At 51.5% G+C, this 27,015-nt stretch overlaps 1 protein-coding gene across 2 annotated transcripts in view; it reads left to right on the plus strand.

Annotated features, from left to right (window-relative positions):
• LOC121464856 (forkhead box protein K1) overlaps positions 1 to 25,392 on the plus strand; it is a 69,450-nt gene extending 44,058 nt beyond the window's left edge. The window contains exons 3-9 of one of the 2 annotated variants that reach the window (XM_041677935.1): positions 11,143 to 11,299; positions 12,550 to 12,696; positions 14,024 to 14,217; positions 16,003 to 16,169; positions 16,254 to 16,538; positions 17,921 to 18,145; positions 18,823 to 25,392. In XM_041677935.1, coding sequence (XP_041533869.1) covers positions 11,143 to 11,299; positions 12,550 to 12,696; positions 14,024 to 14,217; positions 16,003 to 16,169; positions 16,254 to 16,538; positions 17,921 to 18,145; positions 18,823 to 19,103 — 1,456 coding nt within the window. In that variant the 3' untranslated portion in view covers positions 19,104 to 25,392. The remainder of the gene's footprint in view (positions 1 to 11,142; positions 11,300 to 12,549; positions 12,697 to 14,023; positions 14,218 to 16,002; positions 16,170 to 16,253; positions 16,539 to 17,920; positions 18,146 to 18,822) is intronic. The other variant, XM_041677936.1, reaches the window with a different exon arrangement.
• Positions 25,393 to 27,015: the final 1,623 nt, after the last annotated feature.

The following is a 27,015-nucleotide window of genomic DNA, read 5'->3' on the forward strand; positions in this document are numbered from 1 at the left end:
TCGAAATAATTACACGGAAACTGTATTCTTTTAAACACCGCTTGGCCCATTTCTATCTAGCCTCTTCTAGGCTAGCTCTCACACCTGGACTAGCCCATTTCTAATAATCTGCTGTAGCCCATGAGCTGGCTTACCAGGAATGATCTTAACTTGCGGCTATCTGGAGTGTGAGAATCATGGCGACTCACTGACTCAGCTTCTTTCTCCCAGCCTTCTGTGATGTTTACTCCACCTACCTAAGGGTGGGCCTATCAAATGGGCCTAGCAGTTTCTTTATTGCTTAACCAATGAAATCAACAGATTGATATATGACACTCCCACATCAGTAAACTATTTGGTCCCTGTGAGAGACCATGTTTCCTCCAGAGTCCCTCTGCCCCGTGCTTCCTGCTCACTTGTCCTCAGTGCTCATGGTGCACAGATAGTTAAGAAAGCTTTAACCTGTTAGTTAGACAGCAAATCTACTAAAAGTCACAAAATGCCTACGTGCGGAACAGGTGGGGCAACTTTGAAAGTGTGATGCAGAGAAAGCTTGTGTTCGAGGCCAGCCTGAACTAAAGGAAGGAAGGAAGGCAGGCAGGCACAGTGGTGCATGCCAATCCCAGCTCTCGGGAAGTGGAGGCAGGAGGAAGCTGTGTCATCTTCAGCTCAAACACCAAGCAGCAGCCAGCTGGTTACAACGTTGGGGAAAGGTTGGTCAGGTGGGGCAGTCCGGTGCTTTGTTGGCCCCTCAAGTCCGGTCTTTACCTCTACCGCATTCTTGATACTGCTGGGAGGGAGTAGGCTCTTGTCTCCTCAGCGTTCTCAGCAGGGTCCCCTTGGAGAGGGGACTAGATTCTTGGTCACCTGTTGAGAAGGTGATTTGGGACCCGCCCCGGACTCCCTGGGCCTTTAAATGTCCCGAAGAAAGATCTCTGTTGACTCCGTTTATCTTCCCACTGTGGAATCCCATTGAGCTTTTGTAAAGGAGGCCTGAGGTACCGGCCTGCCAAGACTTCTTCAGTTTGAGTTTCTGTGTAGAGGTGGAGCCTTCATGTTTACAAACACGCCCTGCCCTTCCTCTCCCAGGCCACAGGATCCAGGGCGGGGCGGGCTGGGGAAAGGGCCTGACTTCCCAGCCAGCAGCCGTGGGTCCCGCCCTGCTCACTCAGCTTTCCTAATTTGGTGAGTTTTGCTAGCGGGTCCTTATTGGCCAGTACGGGCACTGAGACCTGGGGACCTCCCATCTGGGGCTCCTCCCTCCCTGGAGCGGATCCCAAGGTTTGGTACCTGCCCCAAAAGTCCCCTTGCCTCTACTCCACCCCCACTCGAGTTTGGCTCCGCTTTGCTGGCCGGCTTGGGCGGCTCCGTGTTTCCCAGGGCGGGTTGTTCCGCTGTGGTTTTGAGTGGTGTGTACAGCGGGTGTTTTTGGCGGGGGAGGGGGAGGGGTTGTGGGGGTGGGGCCCCTTCCCCTGTCTGCAGGACTCCGCCCAGCAAATGAATGAGCTCTTTGAAAGACACTGCGGCTTCGACAGTGTTTTGACCTATCTGTGAAAAGCAAGTGATCTTAGGAAATCAAGGAGGTAGTCGTTTGCTGAGGCTGCTGAAGCCGAACCAGATGCCTTGTGAGGTGGCGCACAAGTAAGCAAACTGTTACAGCAGCCATGAAAATACCTGTGGATCCACTTGCCAGTAGTCCCTTCACTCTAGAGGCTGGGGCAGGAAGATTGCAAATTTGAGGCCAGCCTGCACCATGTAATGAGATCTCGTCTCAAACAAACAAATAGGGCAGGGGAGATCGCTCCACGAGTAAAGTGTTTGTTTGTGTTTGTGCCCAAGTAGAAACCGAGCCAGTGTCACATCTGTAACCTCAGTGCTGTGGGGCCCACTGGCCAGTCAGTCTAGCTAAATCTGGGCGCTCTGGGTTCCGTGAGAGACCCTGTCTCGCAAATAAAGATGGAAAGGCTGGCGAGATGGCTCTGTGTGTAAAGGTACTTGCTGCCAAGCCTGGAGAGCGGCGTTGCCAGAATCCACACAGCTGAATCCCGAAAGTTCTCTCATGCCGAGCAGCGCCAGCCCTCCCCTTACACATAAACAAACAGCAAAGGTTAGCAGCGGCGAGGTGGAAGACGGAAGTGTACGCCTCGACTGCAGGGATCTTTAGCACAGTTCCATTTGATTGTCGGCTAACTTGGGTCTCTTTAGCTCTTGGAGATCTTCTGCGTTTAGAGGGCATCCAGTTTGTATTAGAAGTCTAGTGCCCCGCCCTGCCCCGCCCCCAGCCTTGGTTTCACTTGCTTGTGGTTTCAGTTACTCACAGTCCAAAAATATCAAGTGGAAAGTTGCAGAAAATGAACAACTTACAAGTTTTCAATTGAGTGCTGTTCCAAGTAGCTCCGCCTTCAGGTGTGACTCCACCCTGTGTATCCAGTGGGTGGCTGGACTATCAGATCTGTGCTTGGGGCTGGGGATAGAGTTCTGGGGTAGAGCACCTGGCCTGCACAAGTCCATCAGTACTAGGGGGGGGGAAAGAAATCAAATAATCTTGTTTCACTAGGCTAAGGATTCAGATGCACCAAAGACTAGATGCAAGCTCCGCTGTTACTTGATGAGAGGGTGCTTTATCATGGAGGTATGAATGTAGGGCGCAGTGGGTATGGGGTTCTGTGCTGTCTGCGGCTGCAGGAACTCATGGAGGGCTCTGCACACAAGCCCCAGAAAAGGAGCCTCCTGAATGCTAGTCTTCTTGGCAGACTTTGGTTCCTCCTACAGCTTGTTTAACCTTTCCAATGATTTCAGGAGAGCTTCAAGACGGCTTTGAGTGTTTGGGTCTGGATATTCATAGACACTGAGGTCTGCTGCTTCCTGTTCCTGTCTGTACCTATAAACCTCACCTTGTTTCCTTTCCCATCTGAAAAGTTGGGGGAAATTGGTTCCTCCTCACTAGAAGATTTGGGGCTTTCCGTGTTCCTTTGACTTCTCTCTGCTGCTTGCATCTCCTCTGGGACCATCTGGGGTGCTGCAACATTGAGTCTCAGCCAGAGCTTGGTGGGGATCACCCCAGTTCTCTGGGATCACAGAGGGTGCATCTCGGCATTCCTGGGTGGTGTCACCTGTGCTGTGTCTGGAAAGCCTGCTGTGTGCTTTTGTGTGGCCACTTGTGTCTACAGTGTGTGCACTGGGCAGCCCTCCCTTGCTAGATCTCCCAGTGGTGGGAAGCCTTTGCAAAGCACAGACCCTGCAAAACTGTGGGGTGGTTGCTCCCCTCCTGTGTTAGGTCTGCCTAAAGGGAGCTGATAGTGAGCTGTGCAGATGGGTCAGTGGTGAGGGCCTGAGTGTGGATCTCTAGAATCCATGTAGAGATGGATACCATAGGGGCCAGCTAGCCTGTTTATAATGTATGTAACAAGGACCACTATGAGGTCATCCTTTGACTTCCACGTATGCATGCATGTGCACACACGCACACACATATCCTGTATACATGATTTTTTTTTTCAAGGAGTACCTAATGTGTGGGTCTTTTCCACCTTGGGTTCTGTACAATTTTAGAAGCAAAGTTAACCTTTTCAAGTAGCTCCCGGGACTTAAGTAGCGTGGCATTTATCTTAGGAGAAGATATTCTTTCTTAAACATGAATGTATTTGTGTGTGTGCACGTGTGCACGTCCATGAGCACACCATGGTGCACATGTGGAGGGCAGGACCCACTGCTTTCCGGAGGTCGGTCTCTCCTTCTACCATGTGGGTTCTAGGAATTGAACTTGGGTTGTCAGGCTTGCTTGCAAGCCCCTTTACCCACTGAGCCATCTTACCTGCACAGAACACAAACACAAATGTTTGCCTCTGGAAATGTCCCTTCCCTGTCCTTTTGTTTTGTTCAGACTTAGCCGTAGACTGAGGGTATTATGTCACTCCCATGGTGGAGGGACTCCCCCAGACCCCTCTTCCTTTGTCGGCATCCTCCTGAGTCACAGGTGTGGGTGACAGTCTCTTCTTTGGTTTTAGAGTTCATATTTGGACTTCCTACAGGGCCATGCAGGATTTTGCTTTTCCTCCCTCTGCCTAGTAACATTACGTCATCCTCTGCCTAGTAACATTACGTCATCCTTGGACCCTCACGTGTCAGCATCTTCATAGTGCAGCTGCATCATAATTATGGGGCCCAGCCACTTCCTTCCTGCTACTTTGGTTCTATTTTCCCCTTCTTAGAGTTTGTAATTCCTCTTTTCTGTTTGGTTTAATGTGCTCTGTGTCCTGCACCCTTCTTGGCAGGCTGCTACCTCCTCCAGCCAGGACCTAGCTCTAGGCCCTTCTAACCCTAAGCCTTATCATCCAGGGACTTCTTGGAAGGAATGGGAATCTTTCCTGACTAAATGGCTTCTCTTTCCTGCCTTACTTCTTTGTTTTATTAAGGAATAGTCTTCATTTCATTCCAAAGAAAGGTCCGGGAGAGACATTTTTTAAAGGACAATCTGGCCAGCATGGTGACTTGGTCCCTTTTTTTTTAATTTTGAGGTACTGGAAATTGAACTCAGGACTTAGCACATGTTAGGCCCGCACTTTATCCTCAAATATAGCCCTTTGTTTTATATGTTTTAAATTTGTATATGTAGACTGGTTTTGAGCTCACTGTGTAGTCTAATAGGCTTCAACTGAGCTTCCTGGATAGCTGGGATGATAAGCCTGTGCCCAGACTCATGGGGCGGGGGTAGGGTGCATGTTCTTGTACACGTGTGTGGAGGTCAGAGTTCAACCTCAGATACCATTCCTCTGGTGCCCACAGGTTTTCTCATTGGCCTAGAAATTCACTATGAGACTGGCCAGTGGGTCCCAGGGCTCCTCCTGTCTCTGCCTCCCCAGAGCTGGGATTACAAGTGCCAGCCACCATGGTCAGCTTTTTAACATGGGTTCTGGATGTCAAGTTCAGATCCTCATACTTATGTGGCCAGTACTTTAGCAACCATGCCACCTTCACAGCCCTGGCCCTGGCAGCTCTTACAGACTGTGAAATCTCCCCACTTTTATTTTGACAGTGCCATCCCCTAAATAGCAGTTCTAGAGTCTCCACCGTGGCCATGGAACTGGCACTGGAAGAAAGTGGTCAGAGGGTCCCTGTCTCCGGCACTGCCAGGTGTTGGCTTGAGGTGTCTGCAGGGGCAGCAGTGTGCTTAAGAGACAGCTTATCTGGAGCCCGGCCAGGCTGGGATGCACAGGTTTCTCTCTCAGCTTGAAGTCTGCTCACAGTAACAGGCAGGGGAGATTAGAAATTCAAGGTCTCCTCCAACTGCATAGCAAGTTTAAGGCCAGCTAGAGAAACAAGCGAAGCACATTTGCTAAAATTGGAATAATGCGGAGAAAATTAACATTCTCCCTCACCCCCCAGATAAGCAAGGAAGAAAAGAAAGAGAAAGAGAATAAGGAAAAGCAACAGCCTCTGCAGGCTGCCCACACCTGCTGGGAGCCCCGGGCACCTGCACCAGGCAGTGTAGTTTCTTGGCGTGTCTGGGTAGTCAAGAGAAGCAACTTCTGAGCCCAGCTCCAGGGTGTGGCCCAGGTTGTCACAGGGCCAGCATGAGATTATCAAGGTTGCTGCTGGAAGAGGCCAGGGCCAGGCCAGTCCCCAGGAGCTGATTGACGCTCAGGGCCTTTCAGCTTTCTCACCGGCTCCAAAGTGTGTACACACCCCAGACCACTGTGTACCTCCTTTGTGGAGATAGAATGACTTGGGGTCACTCCTCTGGGACGGTCCTTGATTTTCTGTTTGTGGTTTGTTTGAAACAGGGCTCTCACTGACCGACAACTTATTAAGTAGAGACAGTCCCCAAATTCAGACATCATCCACCAAGTGATGGGTCTGCTCCTCCAAGGTAGAGCCAGTCAGTCTGTCTTGGAATAAGTCCCAGGGTCCCCAAAGGGAGGGGGGTTGGCCCTGTCTAGGAACAGAAAGCACCATCTAAACATTAAGTATGTGTTTATCCTGCTGTCTTGGAATTCCCCCGAGTTGTCTCATCACAGGAGCAGGATAGCCTTGCAGATTCATTCATGGCTTTACTTTGTTTCTGTGAGGACAGATTTTAGGGGCAGGTTTGTTTTGGTTTTGTTTGTTTGTGTTGGTTTTAGAGGCAGAGTCTTGCTGGAATAGGCAGGTGGTCTGCAGCTCTCTTCCCTCTTGCTTTGGCCGCCCAAACACTGGCAGAAAACTGGTGTACATTTCTCTTTCCTAGGTGACTTTCCCAAGTCCCTCTGTGCCAGTGGTTCTCAGCCTGTAGAGATCAAACAACCATACCACAGGAGTCTGTCAGATATCCTGCATATCAGATATGTACATTATGATTCATAACAGTAGCAAAATTAGTTATGGTGTGACAACGAAATAGCGTTAAGGTTGGGGTCGCCACAGCACAAGGAACTGTACTAAAGGGTCACAGCTCTAGGAAAGTTGAGAACCCTCACACTTTGTGTTCTTTGTGTTCTAGGAAGCCCTGCTCAGGGTCTGGGATTCACCTGACTCCCAATGGTCATTTTACAGCTCTGAGATGTGAGTGCCAGCAGCTGGGTGGCCCTGTCTCGGGTGCAGCTCTCTCCTTGCAGCCGGCTTGCAAGGATGGTTCAGTGTTGTGTATTGAGAAACAGGCTGCTCTGAGGTTGGGAATAGATGACTGATCAGAAGCACGTGTGCCCTGGAGGTGCTGCTGGGAAACTGACGTCACAGGCTGCAAGACTGAAGCATTCGCTGCACACCCAGCTGTGGCCACACAGGTCACTGGCATGAGCCAGGCTAAAGAAGCAGAGGTTGCTTCCCTGGGGAGGGGTGTGTAATGAACCTGTAATCCAAAATCTCACATTAGCTAGACAAGCACTCTACCACTGAGCTACACCCCAGCCCCTCACTGGGGGGATTCTAGGTAAGGGCTCTACCACTGAGCCACACCCAGTCCCTCACTGGGAGATTCTAGGCAGGGGCTCTACCACTGAGCCACACCCCAGCCCCTCACTGGGAGATTCTAGGCAGGTGCTCTACCACTGAATCACACCCCAGCCCCTCACTGAGCTATATTCTAACCATGTTTTGATTTTTTATTTTGGTACTGGGTCTCACTAAGTTTCCCAGGCTGAACTTGACCTCATTCTGTACCCCAGACCAACACTGAGCTGAGCTGCCTCAGCCCCCCAGTAGCTGGGATGACATGTCTGCCATCATCAAGTCTGGCCCTTGATTCATGCTTCTAAGATGGCTTTGACAAACCTTGTGTTCACCTAAGCCATCCTGTGGGCCATGAAAATCTTGACTCCAGGTTTTGCACTTGGGAGCAAAGGTGTGCATTTCCTTAGGAACAGGCAGCATGGCATTGCTCTTCATGCTCACCATAACCCTGTGCCCTCGGAACTGTAGGGAGATGCTACACAGGATAGACGCTCCTCAACCTCCACGATCTCACACAAGGTTTTCAGTGTCCTGAGATGAGCTCTCCTCACTCACTTCCACCTAAGCTGGTGTCCGCGGCCTGTCACTAGGAGATGTGCTGTGTTGTGGTGACCTCCACCTAAGCTGGTGTCCACGGCCTGTCACTAGGAGATGTGCTGTGCCGTGGTGACCTCCACCTAAGCTTGTGTCCGCGGTCTGTCACTAGGAGATGTGCTGTGTTATGGTGACCTCCGCCTAAACTGGTGTCCGCGGCCTGTCACTAGGAGATGTGCTGTGCCGTGGTGACCTCCACCTAAGCTGGTGTCCACGGCCTGTCACTAGGAGATGTGCTGTGTTGTGGTGACCTCCACCTAAGCTGGTGTCCGCGGCCTATCACTAGGAGATGTGCTGTGTTGTGGTGACCTCCACCTAAGCTGGTTTCCGCGGCCTGTCATTAGGAGATGTGCTGTGTTGTGGTGACTTCCCAGCTCCATGGTCGCCAGAGAGAGCTGATGTCTCTGTCATTCTGGTAAACTCTGAAGGTATTAATGGGCCTGGGCTTGGGGCAGGGTACCAAATTCACTGCAGCAGCATCTACTACTTGATGAGTCCCTGGTGACAGCTCTCACCCAAGCCACATTCCCTGTGACCATGCCTTTGCTCCAAGTCTGGTATGAAACCTGGTCTTTAAAACTTTATTTATTTATTTGGTGTTTTTTTTTTTGTTTGTTTTTGTTTTTGTTTTTGAGATGGGGTCTCACTAGGTAGCTCTGCTAGCCTTGAACTCACTCTAGTCCAGGCTGGCCTTGAACTCACAGAAATCTGCCTGCCTCTGCCTCCTGGGAACTGGGATGAAAGCCACACTAAGCTATACATAGTGAAAGCTGACTTTTGAGTGTATGGATGTTGAAGTAAACTCGTCTCTCAGCTTCCCCACCCTGTACTTGGGTTTGTATTTTAGCTTAGTTTGTATGAAATCCAGGCTAGAATGGTGTGCATGCTTGGGAATCCTCACACTTGGCCTCATAGGAATTTCTGGGCCATAATGAGACCCCATCTCAAGGGAAAAAAGAGAGAATTAAATCCAAGCCAGATGTATTGGCCCATGCCTATATATCTAGCACTCAGAAAAATGAGGCAGGAGGATGGTTTGAGACCAACCTGAACTACATTATGAGGGTCCCCCCCAACCCTTTTCTTTCTTTTATTAATATTTATTTATTAATTTATTATGTATACAATATTCTTTCTGCGTGTATGCCTGCATGACAGAAGAGGGCACCAGACCTCATTACAGATAGTTGTGAGCCACCATGTGGTTGCTGGGAATTGAACTCAGGACCTTTGGAAGAGCAGGCAATGCTCTTAACCACTGAGCCCTCTCTCCAGCCCCCGCCAACCCTTTTCTTAAAGGAAGCTTAGGGAAAGTTTCTTTTCGCTTGCTTTTGGGGTCTCACTGACTTGTTTGCTGACTGAACTTTATGCACCAAGGCCTCAGCTGGGCCCTAAGGACATGGGGAAGGGAGGAGGCAGCGTGCCTACCAGAAGAATGCAAGCACAGAAGTTACCAAAATTAGAGGTAGTCAAAAGGAGAAGAGACTCCCTGAACTAAAGGTCTCAGGATTATGTATGGCGTGCGCCCCTTTTTCCTACAGAGGGACTGAGACCCCAGAAGGAATTCCTCCTCCTCCTATATCTGGGCAAGCTTTTGCTGGCCCCTTGCTTAGTCCTGAGTAGCTCCCAGAAAGAGGGAGATGGGTCACTTCCCAGGCCTGAGAAGACACTGTCTGTGCAGGTGGAGGCAGTAGCCCAGGTGTATCCCAGGTGAGCTTGGGAAGCAGGAGACATCCCTGTGGAGGAAGTGGAAAGATGGGAGAGGGGACAGGCATGCTGGAGAGCAGTGTCCTTTCTGGGTGTTTCCCACAGCCAGAGGAGCAGCAGGCAGTGGAAGAGAGTGGCGTCCTGCCATTTGTCCTCCTGAAGCCACAGGTTTTCTGTGGTGACGGCAGGGGCAGCGTGCAGGACTCTGACTCAGTGTTTGATTACTTTTCCTTGTTCGAAAGGTTTTATTTTTTAACTTTTACATTTCATTGTAGTTATTCGGTGTGTGTGTGTGTGTGTGTGTGTGTGTGTGTGTGTGTGTTGAGCATTTGCATCCCATGGTGCAGATGTGGAGTGAGGCCAGCTTGTGGGAGTGAGTTCTCTTCAACCGTGTGAATTCTAGGGATCAAACTAAGACCACCTGGCTCAGGAGGCAGGAGCCTTTACCCACTGAGCCCTCTCGCTGCTCTCTGTTTTAAAATGAAAAACGTTGGGGCTGGAGAGATGGCTCAGAGGTTAAGAGCACTGGCTGCTCTTCCAGAGGTCCTGAGTTCAATTCCCAGCAACCACATGATGGCTGACAACCATCTGTAATGAGATCTGGTGCCCTCTTCTGGCATGGAGGTGTACATGCAGGAGGCACATTGTATGCGTAATAAATAAATCTTCGGGCTGGAGAGATGGCTCAGTGGTTAAGAGCATTGCCTGCTCTTCCAAAGGACCCGAGTTCGATTCCCAGCAACCACATGGTGGCTCACAACCATCTGTAAAGAGGTCTGGCGCCCTCTTCTTGCCTTCAGGCATACACACAGACAGAAAATTGTATACATAATAAATAAATAAAAAAAGAAAAAAGAAAAAAAAAAGAAAAATGTTTACTACCAGGACTTTGGCTAGAGAATCAAAGTTTGTCTTATTATTATTTCTTTTTAAAGGATTTATTTTAAAGATCTTGTGGGGTGGGACTCGTGCATGTGAGTGCAGGTGTCCACTTAAGCCGGAAGTGGGTGTCAGATCCCCTGGAGGAAGAGGGGCTGTGAACCATGTGTCAAGGGTGTAGGATTCAAACTGCAGTCCTCTGCAAGTGCAGTGTGTGCTCTTAACTGTCGGTCCGTCTCTCCAGTACTTTATTCATTCGTGTGCGTGTGCGTGTGTGAGAGAGAGAGAGAGAGAGAGAGAGAGAGAGAGAGAGAGAGACATGTGGACGTCAGAGGGCAACCTGTGGGAGTCAGTTAGATTCTCCCACCATGTGGGCCCTGGGTTGAACTCAGGTGGTCTGCTTTGGCAGCATCTGCACATGCCGAGCCATCTCGGTGGCCTTCTAGAGCTTGTCTTAATTCATTAGCTCACTATCAGCCAGCCAACCTCTGTCCTGGGGTCCAGGCGGGGTGGGCCAGGTCCTGTCTTGCAGAGCCACAGTAGTGCTGGCTTCGTCAGTGGCAGGTCACAGTGAGACTGATGACTTGGGGCTGAGAACTCTGTGTGCCCCTCCCGTGCCTGCCAGCAGGCCCCTGCCTCCTCCTCCAGCGGCTAAGTGTCCTTGTGTGGAGTTACTCACCATCCACACCTGTTCTTAGGGCGCCATCTTGTGGTCACGGCCACACTAGCCACGTCTTTACAGCCTGGAGTGGAGGAGCAGCTTGCTTTTGCTGAAGCCATCAGAGCTTCAGCTTTCTTGCTTAGGAACTCATGGCCTAGGGACTTGACTTCCTGCAGCTTTGGTCTTGACCTTGGAGGAGAGAGTGATGCGTGTTTGTCATTTCTTGAATTCTTGGTTGTATTTCTTGATTTTTCTGAAGCTGGTCCCACCCAGCGATATTACCAGAAGGCAGAAGTAGCACTCTCCCTCCATCACCCATGGTGGTCCAGAAAGAGTGTCCCACCCAGAGTCTTCCTTCCCAGGGTCTTAAACGGTGTGTTTTTTCTTCTCTTCAGCGTCCCCAACTCCTGTCCAGCCAGTCCTCGAGGAGCTGGGTCATCAGGTTACCGCTTCGTCCAGAACGTGACATCAGACCTTCAGCTGGCCGCGGAGTTTGCAGCAAAGGCCGCCTCTGAGCAGCAAGCAGACACGTCTGGTGGGGACAGCCCGAAGGTCTGAGCCTCAGACTTGTTGTCATGGTGACCAAGACCTTGCAGTAGGGGTCCTGAGGGTGGCTCAGACGGGGTACTCCAGGATGCAGCACATGGCTGTGTTGAAGGATCTACCCGTGCTCTTTCCCAAATAGTGCGCGTGACCATTTGTGGTGAGCTGGAGTCCTGTCACCCACCCAGTTCCTACTTGTTGCAGCCAGTGCTGCTGAGACAGTGTCAGAGTTTAAGAATAGTCCTTAAGACAGCGACACCTTTTTCTTTCTTTTCTACCCACCCTCTTTTGACAGTACTGGGAATTGAACTCAGGGGCAATTTGCTACCCTCTTTTTACTTTTTATTTTGGGACAGAGTCTCACTAAGTAACCTAGGCTGGTTTTGAACCCGTGACCTTCCTGCTTCAGCATTCTGAGTAGGTGCAATGACAGGTCTGCTCCCAGGCCCAGCCACATTTTTTTGCTGTTGTAAGCATGTGTCGTTGTTCCTGTCCGTTGGGTAGCAGACAGTGTGCTAGGGAATGAGAGCTTCAGAGTTTTGATTCAAAACCTGTTTTTCCTCCTCTGAGGTGGGGCTTGGCATTTCTTTTCTGTTCCGTTTCTCCCGTTTCTCCCGAGTCTATCTGCACACACATAGGCGTGAAGCTGTGCTGGCCCACGTGTGTCTTTCTCGGCCCTTCTCCACATTGTTTTCACTGAGTATGGTGCTCGCCCTTTATGCTGGGCAGTCAGGGAGTCACTGGGATCACACGTTGACACCGTGTCTGGCATTTGCATAGGTGCTGGGCATCCGAACTTGGATCTTCATGGTTGCACGGGGAGCACTTTGTGCACTCAGCCAGTTCCCTAAGCCCTCTTTGTTTTGCTTTTTGCTTTCTGTTTTTTGAAAGACTCATGTAGCTGAGGCTGGCCTAAAACTCAGAAGTCTTAGGACCACAGGTATGCATCACACTTGGCCAAAGGGCACTCTTCTGAATTCTTGTTGTCATTGTTTAGGGTTTTGAGACAAGATCTCAGCCATAATTCAGGCTAACCTCAGAATTGAGGCAATCCTCCTGCCTCAGCCTTCCAATTGCTGGGAATGGGTGCAGCCCACCATGTTCCGAGTTTAATGTGAGCACGCTGATGGATAAGGCGGGCTCCCGGGTGTGACTCAATGCAGACAGCATCATCTGCATCAGAAGTGGGTGGCCTGGCTGGGAGAGATTCTATCCCATTTCCCTCTGTAACCCTGTCTCCTTGTGAACCCTCCCTCCAGGATGAGTCGAAGCCTCCTTACTCCTATGCGCAGCTGATCGTGCAAGCCATCTCCTCGGCACAGGACAGGCAGCTAACACTAAGTGGCATCTACGCCCACATCACCAAACATTACCCCTATTACAGGACTGCCGACAAAGGCTGGCAGGTGAGGCCCCGGGGGCCTGGGCTGTGTGTGGAGACTCAGATACAAACTCAGTGCTTCACATGAGCAAACAACGAAGAGACGCCTGGTGCTTTCCCATGTGACACTCAGTACCATGGTGCCTCTGTGCTGTGTCAGAGCCATTAAGAGCTGCTGCTCTTTTGTTTCTGTGAAAAGGTCTCGTGTAGCCCAGGTTGCCTCAAACTTCCTATGCAGCCAAGGATGACCTCCTGTTCCTGAAGTTTGGGAATTGTGGTCCTGTACCACCATGCCACATTTGTTCAGTGCTAGGAATGAAACCCAGGGCTTCATGCGTGCTAAGCATACACACCACTGAGCCACGTCCCAGCCCTAAAATGATCTGGTTTTGCTACTTTTCCTTCAAGACTGGTTACAACTTTTTTTTTAATTGTTTTGAGACAGTGTCTCATGTTGTAGTCCAGGCTAGGCTTGAAAACATGGCAGTCATCCTGCCTCAGCCTCCCGAGTGCTGGGATCAGCCTTGAGCCAGTCCCACACCTGTGTACTGATGGCGTCTGTACTTGCTGAGCGTTTTAACACCGTGTGACTTTAGCAGTCCACCGCCCCCATCACTAGTGCAGCCGTCCACATGCACGAGTCTGGTGCATTTTATCTTTCTGGGAGGCTGTGAGATCTCTTCATTAATGCAATGGGCACAGATTATGCCACGTTAGTCTCTTGTCTGTGATTAGCATTTTCCATTAACTAGCTTATCCAGAAGAATCTTTTGTTTTTGCTGTTGCTTCTTTTCTTTTGAGGCAAGGTCTCAGGTAGCCCAGGCTGGCTCTGAACTTTCTTTATAGTCAGCAATGACCTTGAACTTCTGCTCCTTCTGCCTCCACCACATTGGTTTACACGGTACTGTGAGGACAGAGTCCAGGGCTTCCTGCCGGGGGCAAACTGTACCAACTGAGCCACAATCCCCGCCCCACGAGGAGCTTCTCTGAGTCAAGAGCTCACGTGTAGCCCAGGCTGACCTTGAACTCACGATCCTCCTGCCTCAGCACTACTGAGAAGACAGGTGTAAGCTGGCATACCCAGAGATCCGGATGTACTTTGAGCCGGTGAGCCTCATCTGTTCTCCATGCCCAACGAGATCCTGCACATTTGTGTGTTTCTTCTGAAAGAACAGGTGCATTTTCCTGTGCGGGTTGCATAGAAGGAGCTGCCTTGTGCCCCACCTGTGTTCCCCAGGTGGGGTGGTCACCTGCAGCCACATGCCTGTCATCAGTTCCTGCTCCGTCTGTTGTAAGGGCTGTCTGTCCTCTGATGGCTGTGACCCACAGGTGTCTCTCTCTGTCTCCTACAGAACTCTATCCGACACAACCTCTCTCTTAACCGTTACTTTATCAAAGTCCCTCGATCCCAGGAGGAGCCTGGGAAGGGCTCCTTTTGGCGAATAGACCCTGCCTCTGAAGCCAAACTCGTGGAACAAGCATTCCGAAAGCGGAGACAGAGAGGCGTCTCCTGCTTCCGCACCCCCTTCGGACCTCTGTCCTCACGGTAAGCTAGATTTCCTGCGTCACAGCAGTGGGAGGGACCTAGCACTTGAGAACTTGGTCTGTTTTCTGGGTTCTTAGACTATTAAGCTTCTATCTTTCTGATTTTCAGTTTCAAGACAAGGTTTCTCACTTTGTGGGCAGATTGGCCTTGAACTCATGATAGCCCTGCTGGGCTTTAGGCATGCACTCTGTATGCCCAGTTCTCAGACCTATGTGCTGGTTGGAACAGTTAGTGAGGCGGTTACTGCCTACTTGTGCAGTGTGTGCAGGAGGTTGAGCCACCATAAGCAGTTCAAAGGTTGGGAGTCCTACTGATTTGGGGACCTTGAGATCCCTCTGTCTGCCATGAATGGAGCTATGCTGGAGTACAGCTTGTCTGCTGGCAGATAGGACGGATGGATGGACTCACCACCACCAACAGCTCCATTGGGCCTTGCATTTGCCTGACGGGTAAATGCCATTTGGACAGCTCTCTGGCCATGTGGGGTTCATAGGGACCTGTACTTGTATGGATAGCTGTGGAGTCTGCCTGTGGTCACTCTCAGCATAGGTCAGGTGACCAGCAAGTGGCAGGAGTCCCTGCCTCTGTAGGAAAGCAGAGCCTAGCACTTCTGTCTCAGTGTCACAGTGAGCCAGGAAGGGTTTCTCGGGGATAGGACTGCCTGTATCAGCACTGGTCTCTCGAAGTGTGTGGAGCGGGGGTGCGCAAAGATGCGGGTATCTATGCCCAAAATGAACGCGGCGCAGCCCCAACTGGCCAGAGCCTCAAAGGGCTCTTGGGTGCCAAGTGTTAGTGATGGCATATTTGATCGGTACACGAAAATAACCAGACCAGCTCAAAACAACAGATATAATTTAATAATTGAAAAACGGGGAAACTCACACTACTGGAGTAGAAGGTCTGAAGTCCAAACGGATATCCCCCCCCCCCAATCTACCTGGGCTCCAGGCAGCCACACCCTAGTCAGATGTGATTGGCTGAGCTTCCCCATCAAGATACCACAGTCCTGTGCTCATCCAATAACAGTTTGGGCTTTTTGTAGTACTGGGAATTCAACCAAGGTCCTAATCCTGCTAGCGGGACTTTACCACTGAGCCACACCCTAGCCCATCACTGGGGGGAGTCTAGGCAGGGGCTGTACCACTGACCCACACCTGTTTGTTTCACTTTTCATTTTGAGTCAGGATCTTGCTAAGTTGTCAGGGCAGGCCTTGAGCTTAAGATTCTCCTGCCTCTGCCTTCCAAGTAGCAAGGATGACAGGCCTGCATTGTCATACCTGGATACAAGCTTTTTCTTTTGACATAGGCTGAGCTGCTCCTGGAGGGTGGCTGGACCTTTTAGGCAGTGTGTGCTACAGGACGTACAGTTGCTAGGAGGGAGTCCATTCTCCACCCTTCAGCCCTGTTTAATGGAGCACCTACCCACCCAGTTCCCCATTGAATGGAAATGGCAATGCTAGGTCTTTGTCAACAGGGAACATTAGATCTGGGAAAACCTTAGGGGCATAAGAGAGAAGCCCCTGGATGTGGGGCAGAGACGTGAGGTTGGGTGGATTCCAGAAAGTAGGGCGAGGATGTGTGAGGAATTGTGGGGTGGGGTGGGGTGGGGTAGGGTTGGGTAGGGTGGGGTGGGGTGGGGTGTTGGGGTAGGCTGTATGCCAGGAATCGCTGAGTTAGGTGTAGCGCTGGACATGGGATGTGGTGTGGGAGTGGGGGGTATTCGTTTTTGTTTACTTTGCTTTTATGCTGACGCACCACCTTGGTGTACCCTTCTCTTCATTCCAGGAGTGCTCCAGCTTCGCCCACCCACCCTGGACTGATGTCCCCTCGTTCCAGTGGCCTGCAGACCCCAGAGTGCCTGTCTCGGGAGGGCTCCCCCATTCCACATGATCCTGACTTAGGGTCAAAGTTAGCCTCTGTTCCAGAGTATCGCTATTCCCAGAGTGCCCCAGGTAAGACATAGGTTCATCCTCTTCCTGGATGTGACAGACTGGACAGCACCCACGCAAATCACTGTCCCCTGTGTCATCCCACAGGTTCCCCTGTCAGTGCCCAGCCGGTGATTATGGCTGTCCCTCCCCGACCTTCCAACTTAGTGGCTAAGCCTGTCGCCTACATGCCAGCTTCCATAGTGACCTCACAACAGCCCTCAGGCCACGCCATCCATGTGGTGCAGCAGGCCCCCACCGTCACCATGGTGAGGGTGGTAACCACCTCTGCCAACTCAGCCAACGGGTACATCCTCGCTAGCCAGGGCTCAGCCGGAGGCTCCCACGACACAGCAGGCACAGCCGTGTTGGACCTGGGCAATGAGACGAGAGGTAATGTGGCCGCACACTGTTGGGCAGTGTGAGCCTGGCTGCAGGCTGAGAGCCCACTAAGCGGGGCAGTGAGTAAAGGGAAGCGGGTCTTTCTAAGGCAGTGTGGATTGTCTCTGCACACTTCTTCCTTGGTTGGCATAATGCTTTTTGCTTGACTTTTGTTTCCATTCAAGGTGACATTCAGGTTACAGCCCTTATTTATTTGTGTTTGTTTGTCTGTTTAAAAGCTCTGCTTTCAGTATTATCTTGTGTGGATGGGTGTTTGTCTTCAGTGTCTATGCCAATGTGTGCAGTGCCTGAGGAGGCCAGAAGAGGGCGTCAGATACCCTCAAACTGGAGTTGATGGTTGTGAGCCACTTTGTGGGTACGCTTAACTACTGGGCCATCTCAGCCCCTATTTATTGGTTATTTTGCCAGTGTTGTAGTCTGTATCCTTGCTGGGCTGGCCTCGGACTCACTGTCACCTTGCCCAGCAGTGCTGAGATTACAGGCATGCACCCCTGCCTGCTTCAAAAAGAAATATGGTCCTAGGAGGCTTATGGGGTATATGTTGACAGTATACCCGGTCTGTGAAAGGCAGCCCCAGAACTTTCTAGAAAGCATTATTTCTTAGTCGTTATTCGCACTGGGGACTTAGATTCAATGTTAACTTTGTATTTTATGGTCGTCGTTATGGAAACAGGCTCAACCTGGTGTCAGAGACCTGTCTTCCCAGCTACTGGGGAGATGGAGGCCTGCTTGTGTGGCATAGCAAGCCCTAGGCCAGCCTGGGTAACCTAACTAGACTTTGTCTTAAAGAAAGGAAGGAAGGAAGGAAGGAAGGAAGGAAGGAAGGAAGGAAGGAAGGGTTGGTGGCAGTGGGACTGGGGATGTAGCTCATTGGCAGAGACCCAGTATGCCCATGGCCTCACTAGCAACAACAAAGTAATAACAATTAGAATCTTAGAGATGACATTCTGGTGAAAGAGGAGGTCACAGCCCTAAAAGCAATCTGTTTCAATCCAAATACTACATTTTGTCTCACAGATTAAATTTGTATTGGTTACAGTTGAAGGTGTGTGTCACACACACACACACACACACACACACACACACAGTTTTATTTATTTTTATTTTGTTTTTGGTGTTTGAGACAGTCTTGTGAAGCCCCATACTGACCTCTATGTAACCAAGGATAATTTGAATTCTTGCTCCTCCTGCCTCCACACCCAGCATGTTTTAAAGCCCCGGTAATTTAAACATATCTCCAAGGAGAGGCTTGGGAAGCCCTTTCTCCCAGTGGCACCCCATTCCCCAGCCCCTCAGCCAACTTCATGCTGAGGCCTTGATGGAACTCGGTGGCTGGGACCATGTGTGGTTCTCACTGGCTGCCTGCCCCACAGGTTTGGAAGAGAAACCCACCATAGCATTTGCCACAATCCCTGCAGCCAGCCGAGTTATCCAGACAGTCGCCAGCCAGATGGCCCCAGGAGTCCCTGGACACACGGTCACCATCCTGCAGCCAGCTACACCAGTGACTATCGGGCAGCACCATCTTCCAGTGCGGGCTGTCACTCAGAACGGAAAGCATACTGTGCCCACGAATAGCTTAGCTGGCAACGCTTACGGTGAGGCCCCAGCCTACCCTCAGCCCGAACCCTAGGCGCCAGGGACCTGCCACGGGCAGTGCAGCTCAGGCGGGCACTTGCTTTTCCCTTCCAAGAGCACATAGCAAGGAAACCAGACATCACCTAGGGTGACAGGGGATGTCAGAGGAGAAGGTCGGGCAGCTCCCACGGGCTGGGCCTCTGTGTGCCAGAGTCTGGTGTTTAGGTTTTTGTGCTATTGAGAAACACCTTCAGGACAGCAGGGTTTCCTTTGGCTCCCTTTGAAGGTTCAGCCCATCCTGGCTGGGAAGGCATGGCACAGTCAGGCAGCCAAGGGAGAGGAAGCCGTTCCTTGACTCGCTTTCTACTTTATTTAGTCTGAGAGCCCAGATAGGATGAAGTCACAACCCAGAAACCTCCCTCACAGACATGCCCAGAGATTTGACTCTGTGGCACTTCTGAATTCCACTGAGGTGATAATCAAAATTAGGCATCATAGAGGGGAAGAGAGGGAGGGAGGGATGTCCTCAGGGTGACAGAAGCAGCAAGTGAGAAGGGCCCTGACTTGGGTGTGGGGTGTCTGGTTCAGACTTGCCATGGGTAGGGAAAAGATACCTGTGTGAGGAATGACAGAGACAGCACTGTGACTGTAACCAGTTAGTGGTAACCCTTAAGTAACCTCTTCTTCCTGCTACCAGCCCTCACCAGTCCCCTGCAGCTCCTGGCAGCCCAGGCGAGTTCATCCACGCCAGTGGTCATCACCCGGGTATGTGAGGTAGGGTCTGAGGAGCCATCAGCAGCCGTCTCGGTGGCCACTAATGCCACATCAACCCCAGCAGCCTCCACTACCACGTCTGCCTCTTCCAGCGGGGAGCCCGAGATCAAGAGGTCCCGGGTAGAGGAGCCCAGTGGGACAGCCACCACACAGCCCACAGCAATGGCAGCCACTGGCCCCCAGGGCCCAGGTACCGGCGAGTGAAGTCACCTGCAGGAAGGTGGAGTGGGACTCAGGCCACAGGTGCCCAGGTGGCCAGCTGCTGCACTCAAGGACGGAGTAGAGAAGCTCACAGCTGCCTGCAGCGCGTGTGCCATGAGGGTGGCCGCCACACCTGGACAGTTTCCTCTTTATCTCCTGTCCTCCCATGGTTTGAAACAAAACACATAAACACGTTCAGACAACTTGATTGTATGAATCTGGGGGTTCTGTGTGTTTATTTACCCCTCCCTCATGCCATCGCCACTCCCCAGTTCTTGTGGGAGAAGGTCTAGCCCAGCTCCTCAGGAACTGATCCCAGCCAGCACCCTCAAGAAGAATGAGCCCCAGGACTGGACAGAAGTACAGTGCAACCCAGGCTGCTCTCCTTGGGACCCACAGATTTCCTGTTTGTAACTGAGCAAGAATAGACCAGAGACCAGAGAACAGTGGTGAGAACGTCCCAGCCACACACTGGGATGCAGTCCTCGCCCCAAAAGTGACATAGGCTGCGGCATTAATTGGGATCAAGAGGTCTGCTTTGGTTTTGGACCCTAAAATAATTCTTATAGTTAAACATGGAATTTGGGCTCATCTCAAACCTGAGACACACAGAAGGGTTCACGTGTCTTTGGGGTTCCCTTTGGTAGCAGTTGAGTAGCTGCAGGCACTCACCCACACCAGCCCTTGGTGAACATGCCGCTCTCCCCGATAACTCCAAGAAGGATCAGCGGCTCCCACATTGATGTTGGAAAATCAGCCCAGGGCCAGTGCCCATGGCATCCATTCCCACAGTACTGGCTTAGCCCAGAGCTGCAAGCTACAACGGATATCCAGGGAAACCTGGGTAGCTTCAGGGGACATCAGTCAGCCCCTTGCTCAGCGGGGAGGATACTGGTCTGTACCAGTGGAAGACAGCGGGATGCATCCTGTTTCTGGCAGCTGGAGGTGCTGTGCAATGGTCTGCTCACACTGCCTTCCCCTCACACATTCCAGTTTCCTGAGCACCCCAAGACGTGTCCAGTTTGCAAATAGAAACCCTCTCTTCTACCTGAAGCCGGGTGTCCCTGGCTGTTATCCACTGGGAAGGAAACTACCTCTCTGGACAGCAGTTGGTGCCAAGTTTGATTACAGTGTGGCAAGAACCAAAGTATGGGGTCAGCCGAGGACTCGGATCCCCAGAGAAGGTCTCTTTGCATGCCTACACAAGCTACCAGCAGCACTTTGAACGCAGCAAGTCATAGGAGTAGGAGACATTGACTGTTCCACACAGTCTGGGGATGAGAGATGGTTCTGCGGAAGCAGTAGCAGCAGCTGCATGGCAGGACTTCAAGGCAGCCAGGAGCTCAGTGCTGGTCCTCCTGGATGGTGGGCCATAAGCGACAGTGACAACTTGGACAGAGAACCCCAGAAAAGTCGGGTTACCCTGGCCTCTTCCTCTGCCCGGGCCCAGTCAGAAGAGAAGAGAGAGCCCCGTGAGCAAAGAGCAGGCAACCCCAAGAAAGGAGGGGCCACAGCCGTACAAACTGCCTTTGCTGGAAGAGTTGCCAGTCAGTGACCTGGAGGCTACGGAGAGCAGGTGATCGGGTTGGATGAATTCGGGCTCCACCCTATGGCTGCCACTATTGAAGCCACCAGTCCCCACACACGCCAAGGACCAGTGCAGAGCGCCTGTCTAGCCCTCTTGAGCTATCTCCCAAGCTCCCCAGTCATTTCTGCAGTACTAAACGTCAAGCTGGAAGAGAGCTCTGTTTTGTAGGCCTGTCTGTCGCCTGGGAGGTTTCTGAGAGGTGGGGCTGGGGTATTAGTGGCTGGGGGTGGGTTTTCCAGGTGGAGCTGCCCCTTGGAGTATCAAATGACTCTATCCTACATCTCCCTGTGCCTGGCATGAACTTGTTCTCTGTGTGCCTGGTGTGAGCATGTGGCTAGGGAAGCGGGAATGAACTGAGACCACAAGGGACGTTAGTGCCACCTGCCGATCTTCCCCTCTGTTACCGTTTACTCCAAGACTGTATGCGCATGGTCACCCTGCAAGGCAGATTATTTGTGGATTGTCATGGTAGGCACTGTGCGCAGTCCCTGCATGGAACTGTGGGGTCACCATCCGTCACATCTGTCATCAGGTCTCAGAATGGTCCTGACCAGTTTGCTCTCCTGGCTGCTGAGACATCATGGTCTCCATCCTCTGTAGCGGATCCTCTCACCACGCTAACACGGGTGTGGAAGGACATGGAGGGAGAGAGTGGAGCACACACTGTCCCGATGTCCTACATGACCTTAAGGCAGAGGGTCCTGTGCCCCTGCTTGGGCAGCCTGAGCTAGAAAGGAGGAGGCTAGCCTAGTGTCATTGCTCTAGAAGTGGATTTGGTTATCTACCAGGTAGCACCCGGCTTGTGCCAGCTTTTGCCCACAGCCATTAACCCAGAATAGCCAGTGCTCAGAACAGGAATCCACAGTCAGCTGGAACTTGCTCCCGTGAGCTCTGGGAAGCTATATGTGGAAGCCAGAGCCTGGGTTAGGGGCCATGACCATCCACTGTCTAGACCATGGCTGGCAACCCTGGAGGACCCCAGCAAGCCCTGGGGTTGGAGAACAGTTGAGGCGCAGATGTGATGCCTGGTGACCTGTTCCTCAGGGCCACAGCGGCTCCTGTCTCTGGCACAGCTTTATCTGAGCTTGCCTTGTTTTGGTGAGTGTTCCCTGGCAGATCCGGTGCCTAGCTGTCCGCATGTCCACTCTGTCGTCTGCCTCATATCTGGGACTCGCCAGACTCACAAAATGCTGCAAGCATAGGATGTCACCATGGTGACTGGAAGCGAAGAGACCCAGCCTGAGAGCTTGCCTGCCTGAGAGCTCTCTCTGTTCCTCTCCCCTGCCGGTCTCTCCTCCTTCCTCCTCTTTCTCTTTCCCTTCCTCCCGCCCCTTATCTTTCCCCTTCTATTCCTATCTATCCCTTCTTCCTTTTTGCCTTTTCTGTCTCCTCCCCTACCTCAGCTTGGCATCCAGGGCATGATAAACATGTCTGTCAACAGCTCCTGGAGCCTTGCCTTTGTGCAAGGCGGGGTATCCGACTCAGACTCACTCTCCATGAGGAAGCCCATGAACCCTTCCCCTGCTTTCTACATCCTTATAATCTAGAGATCTCCCGCCTCCGCCTCCTGTCCCATACCAGGCTTGCCAAGATCTGAAATAATAGTTGTCACCCATCTTTCCCCTTAAAGGGGAAAGCTCTTTCACAATAATCTGGGATAGCTGGAAATGGTCACAGCCAGGTGATGGGGTCAGTGTCTTCCCCTTTGGGCCGTAGTCAAAGACTTAGTTAAATGCAAGGAAGAAACCTTTCCCATGGAGAAGTGGTAGTGGGATGGAATTTCCCGCTTTTCCTCAAAACCCTCTGATTCCATATTGCACCATGTGATGTTGCCCACTCTGGGGTGTGCCCCCCACTTTGCTGACCAAGCCTTTTCCTGTCCATCTGAATAGCTCAGTGCTCACTCTAGAGTAAGTCAGAAAGTGAGTGAGTCTCTGTTCTGGGGAAAGATCCCTGTGTGGGAACATCACGTCCCGATCACTAGTGGTAAAGTCACCACAGTGATGACAGGGTAGCCTCTTGTTCTGGCTCAGGGTGACAGGGGTGACAGGGCAGTCGTCACTAGCACCTCACCTCCAGTCTCTCAGAATACCTCTGCTTAGAAGCAATATTACAAAGGATAAGTCAAGTTGTTCCAAAGATGGCCGCTGCTGACCCCAGCTTCCTTCCAGAGCAGGGCCTCCAACATGCACTTTGACTTGGAGAAGGCAGGTGAGAACTGGGAACAGACAAGGCCAAGGCCTCCTAATTTCCACCTGCCACTTCAGTCCTGCTCCCGACTGAATGTCCCCTTTCATCTTGTGAGTCCCTTGCTCCAGGCCTTGAATTCAGGCTGGCTCTTGCATCGCCTGCTTGTTAAGTTCTGGGTTTTTATTTTGTTTCGGTGCTGGAGAGTAAGCTCAGGGCCTTGCACATGCTAGGCAAGGGCTGTTCTACCACTGAGCCAGCTCATGGCCCTTTTGATTTTTTAAACTTGAGACAGGGTCTCATGAAGCTGCCCAGGCTGGCCTTGACCTTGTAGTCCTCGTCTCAGCTTCCTGAAGTGCCACCATGGCCTAGTGCTCCTTGTTTTTTGTTTTTTTCTCTACCAAAGGCTGCTGCATTGGTGACACAGCAGGTATGGTCTAGATGCCCACAGACTAGCACTAACACCCTCTTCCCACGGCCTGTGGTTTGAACAATTTGGGACTGTCCAAGGGACTGTCATCCTCGGGTTACTACTTCCCTCTCCCTGCCCTCTCCATCGCTACCCCCGAAGTCACAGCTGCTTGGCAAGTGGAGTTCTGTGACCCAACCTCAGGCATTTCCATCCAAATAAGACACAGACCCATTTCACATTTCACTGACTTTAGGGAAAATAGTTTTCTACTTTTTTATGTGTGTGTTTTCTTTGAGACAGGGTTTCTCTGTGGCTTTGGGGCCTGTTCTAGAACTAGCTCTTGTAGACCAGGTTGGCCTCGAACTCACAGAGATCCGCCTGCCTCTGCCTCCCAAGTCCTGGGATTAAAGGCGTGCGCCACCACTGCCCTCTCTACTTGGGAGTGGTCCTGGCTGCTGCTCCCATCTGTCTCTCCGCTCCTCTTTTCTGCTGCTCTGAGCTTCCTTCTGGCAGGCTTTAGCTCTGCTGCTGCAGGGAACCGTCTAGAACTACACCCTGGCAGGGCTGTCCCACAGGTGAAGCCAACCACATGCCTTGTCCAGGGGCACCACCCAGGCATGAGGCAGGACAGAGGGTCCTCTGAACTTCTTGGAGAGAAGTGTCCACCCAGAGGGCAGCATGGCAGGAGCTAGGCGGAGGTGAGCCGGCAGGACTGGAAGCTGAAGGCTGTCTCACCTCCGTCTTAACCCTCACAGCTAGTGCAGGCCATGGTAAAGAGAGCATGGACATCTCTCTCTCCAGGAGGGCTTGGCTCACCACGGAAAGTGGTGTGTGTGTTTCTGTTCTTGGGCTCAACCACCAAACACAAGCTTCCTAGGACCCCCAGCCCCCTCCACCAACTTTCACTTGTCCCAACCCCCACCTCATGAGAGTTGAAGGATTGAAAGAGCTTGCTGCTTTACCTCTGAATCCTTGCTCCTTTGACTACTCACAAGGTGAAGGGGCGGCGTGGAGGAACCTGGGTCACAGAAGCCTAGGAGAGGCTGGAGGTGGCCAATGGCCAGGCTTGGTCCATGCCCCTGCATTTGGAGCACTTGCCGCCGGCAGGAACCTCAGCACTGTCCCTAGGGCTGTGCTGACCCTGCTAGAGTGAGCCCCATGATCCACTAAGTATTCATGTTCTCTGTCCTGTATGTATCCAAATGACACCCTGGCTTCTTGAGTCTGAATTGGCTGGTCTAGAACTTTTATTTTCAATTGGTAAAGTTGGGAATTTAAAAAAAAAATCTAACATTTTCATTTTGGCCCCTCTCTCCCATCTTCTTTTCATAACATCCTTCCTGGAGGCATCTGGGATCCCTGATACCTTAGCTTGATTCCTGGGCTGGGCAAAGGTGGTGGGGGCAGGAAGGAGAGACCCAAACTGTCTTCCATGTCTCCCCTTGAATTCTGCTGTGTCCTGGGGAGGGGGACAGCAGCTGTGCACGTGTGAGGGAGGGGCTAAAGCCAATAGTGAGGTCGTTCTTTTTCTTAACTGAATGATAATTCTGTAAAAGTAATTGGGGGGAGGGTGTTCAGGGAGTGTGTGTGTGTGTGTGTGTGTGTGTGTGTGTGTGTATGCGTGCGCACATGTGTGGTTTTGTTTTGTTTGTTTTATAGTGGCTGTCTAAAGTGTTTCCATGATATGTTTAACACGTAGTGCTTTAAAAGCAGTGGTATCCTATGCGCTGGGAGTCCTGGTTCCAGAGATGGGACGTGCCCCACCTCAGTGGGTGAAGGTCTCACTCAGGAGGCAGAGGTAATGGTTGGGATCAGAAAGACCTGCAGCACCACCTGGGCGTTCATTTCAAATGGGATACAGTATTTTTTATAACAGAACCATCCTTTTTAAAAAAAAAAAAAAAGTTTGACACCTGAATGTGATTTCTAACTATTATTAGACATTAATGTTTTAAAGCTATACAGTGGAAAATTTCTACTTCCTTTTTCATCCATTTGGACTGTTCTTTTATCTATTCGATTGTTTTATGTGGGTGGGGAAGCTCTGTATTCTCCTCTTAGCATTTGTTTCTATAACCAGAAATAAAAATTATATATTAAAGATATGTACTCAGAGGTGAGTGGTCCCTGAGTGAGTGACTGTGGAGGGCAGACAGCCCAACAGATGGCCTGGATACACACCCCTGCTCCTGGAGTGACAGACTTGACCCCCAGCTGCTTCAGAGGTGAAAGGGAAATGGCCGGGGACTCTGCTTCCTCTGGGGGTTCCTGGGTGTCCAGTCCAGGTAGAGCCCTGCAGGTGTCTGTCATCTGAGCTCCAAGGATATGGAGATGGTTCACAGATGGCAAAGGAGGAGCTAGCCCGTGTCTCCCCGTCTCATGACACACGCCCACAGCTGGGCCAGGATGTGTCTGCAGGTGCTCTGTGTGTCTTGTTACTCGGTCTTTTGCTGTGAGGAGACACCATGACAAAGGAAACTTAGGAAAAACAAAAAGGCATTTACTTTGCGGCTCCCAGTTCAGGGGATGAGAGCCTGACCACGCAGGGAGCGCAGCAGATGAGAGCTCACGCCTTGAAACAGCGACAAGACAAAGAGAGCTAACTGGGAAATGCTGTGGGCTCTTGAAACCGCAAGCCTGACCCCAGTGACACACCTCCTCCAGCAAGGCCACACCTCCTAATCCTTCCCACACCGTTCTACCATCCCTGGGCAAAGCATTCAAGTATGTGAGCTAATGGGAGCCATTCTCATTCAAACCTGAATCGTGGCTGCCTCCATGGTCCTAGCAGACATCTGACCCTCAGTCAGGTGAGAAACTCCATTTCTCTCTTATGTGTACATGTTCCTGGGTGTGACTTCCTGTGTGTGTGTGTGTATGTGTGTGCACCTGTGTGTGCATTTGTATGGAGACAGAAGACAACCTCAGCTCTTGTTCCTCACGTGATGTGTGTGTTCATATGTGGAGGCACAGGCATGCACTGGCCACAGGAGACGTGGGCAAGTTAGAGAACAACCTTCAGGTGCCCGCCCTCACCTTTCCACCTTGTTTGAAACAATTTCTTTGCTATTGCATAAGCCAGGCTAGCAGGCCCTCTAGTTCCAGGAGCTTCTCCTGCCTCCTCCTCCTATCTGCTATAGGTGTGCTGGGATCACAAGTGCTTACACTATTTACATAGCATTAAAGTTATTCTGTAGCTTTTATGTGGGCTGTGGCATCTCTCGCTCATTTGTGTGGCAGTCACTTTCACGCACTGAGTCATCTTCCCTGCCCCACCTTGTCTTTTGAGACAGGGTCTCTCACTGGCCTGGGACTTGCCAAGGAAGCTAGCTGGCCAGCCAGCAAAAAGAGCTCCTCCTGCCTCCACTCCCCCAGTGCTGGGATCACAAGTGTGTGCTTACTTTCCCACAGCCACCTAGGGATGGAGCTCAGGTTCTCACTGTCCTCGCAAGGACAGAGCCGCCTGCTTATTCTAGGTCATAGGCACTAGGCACTGGCAAGAGCCAGACAGACATGGGTCCAGGTTCTCACCATGACAGCTCCTCCGTCTACCATCAGCTTCCTTTGTCTGCACATGAAACAGGCACCTACCCCCCAACACAAATGAGTGCGAGATGCCACAGCCTCCTGACCCCAGAACCCCAGGCTAGCAAGACATTGGGTGTTTTTGTAGAAGAGTGCCTCTGACAGAGGTCATAAAAAATGTGTCTGCCACATGAGTGACTTAA

Source organism: Microtus oregoni, unplaced genomic scaffold, assembly GCF_018167655.1.
Source record: "Microtus oregoni isolate MIOR12 unplaced genomic scaffold, Mior012 000029F_ref0000214, whole genome shotgun sequence".
Lineage (NCBI taxonomy): Eukaryota > Metazoa > Chordata > Mammalia > Rodentia > Cricetidae > Microtus > Microtus oregoni.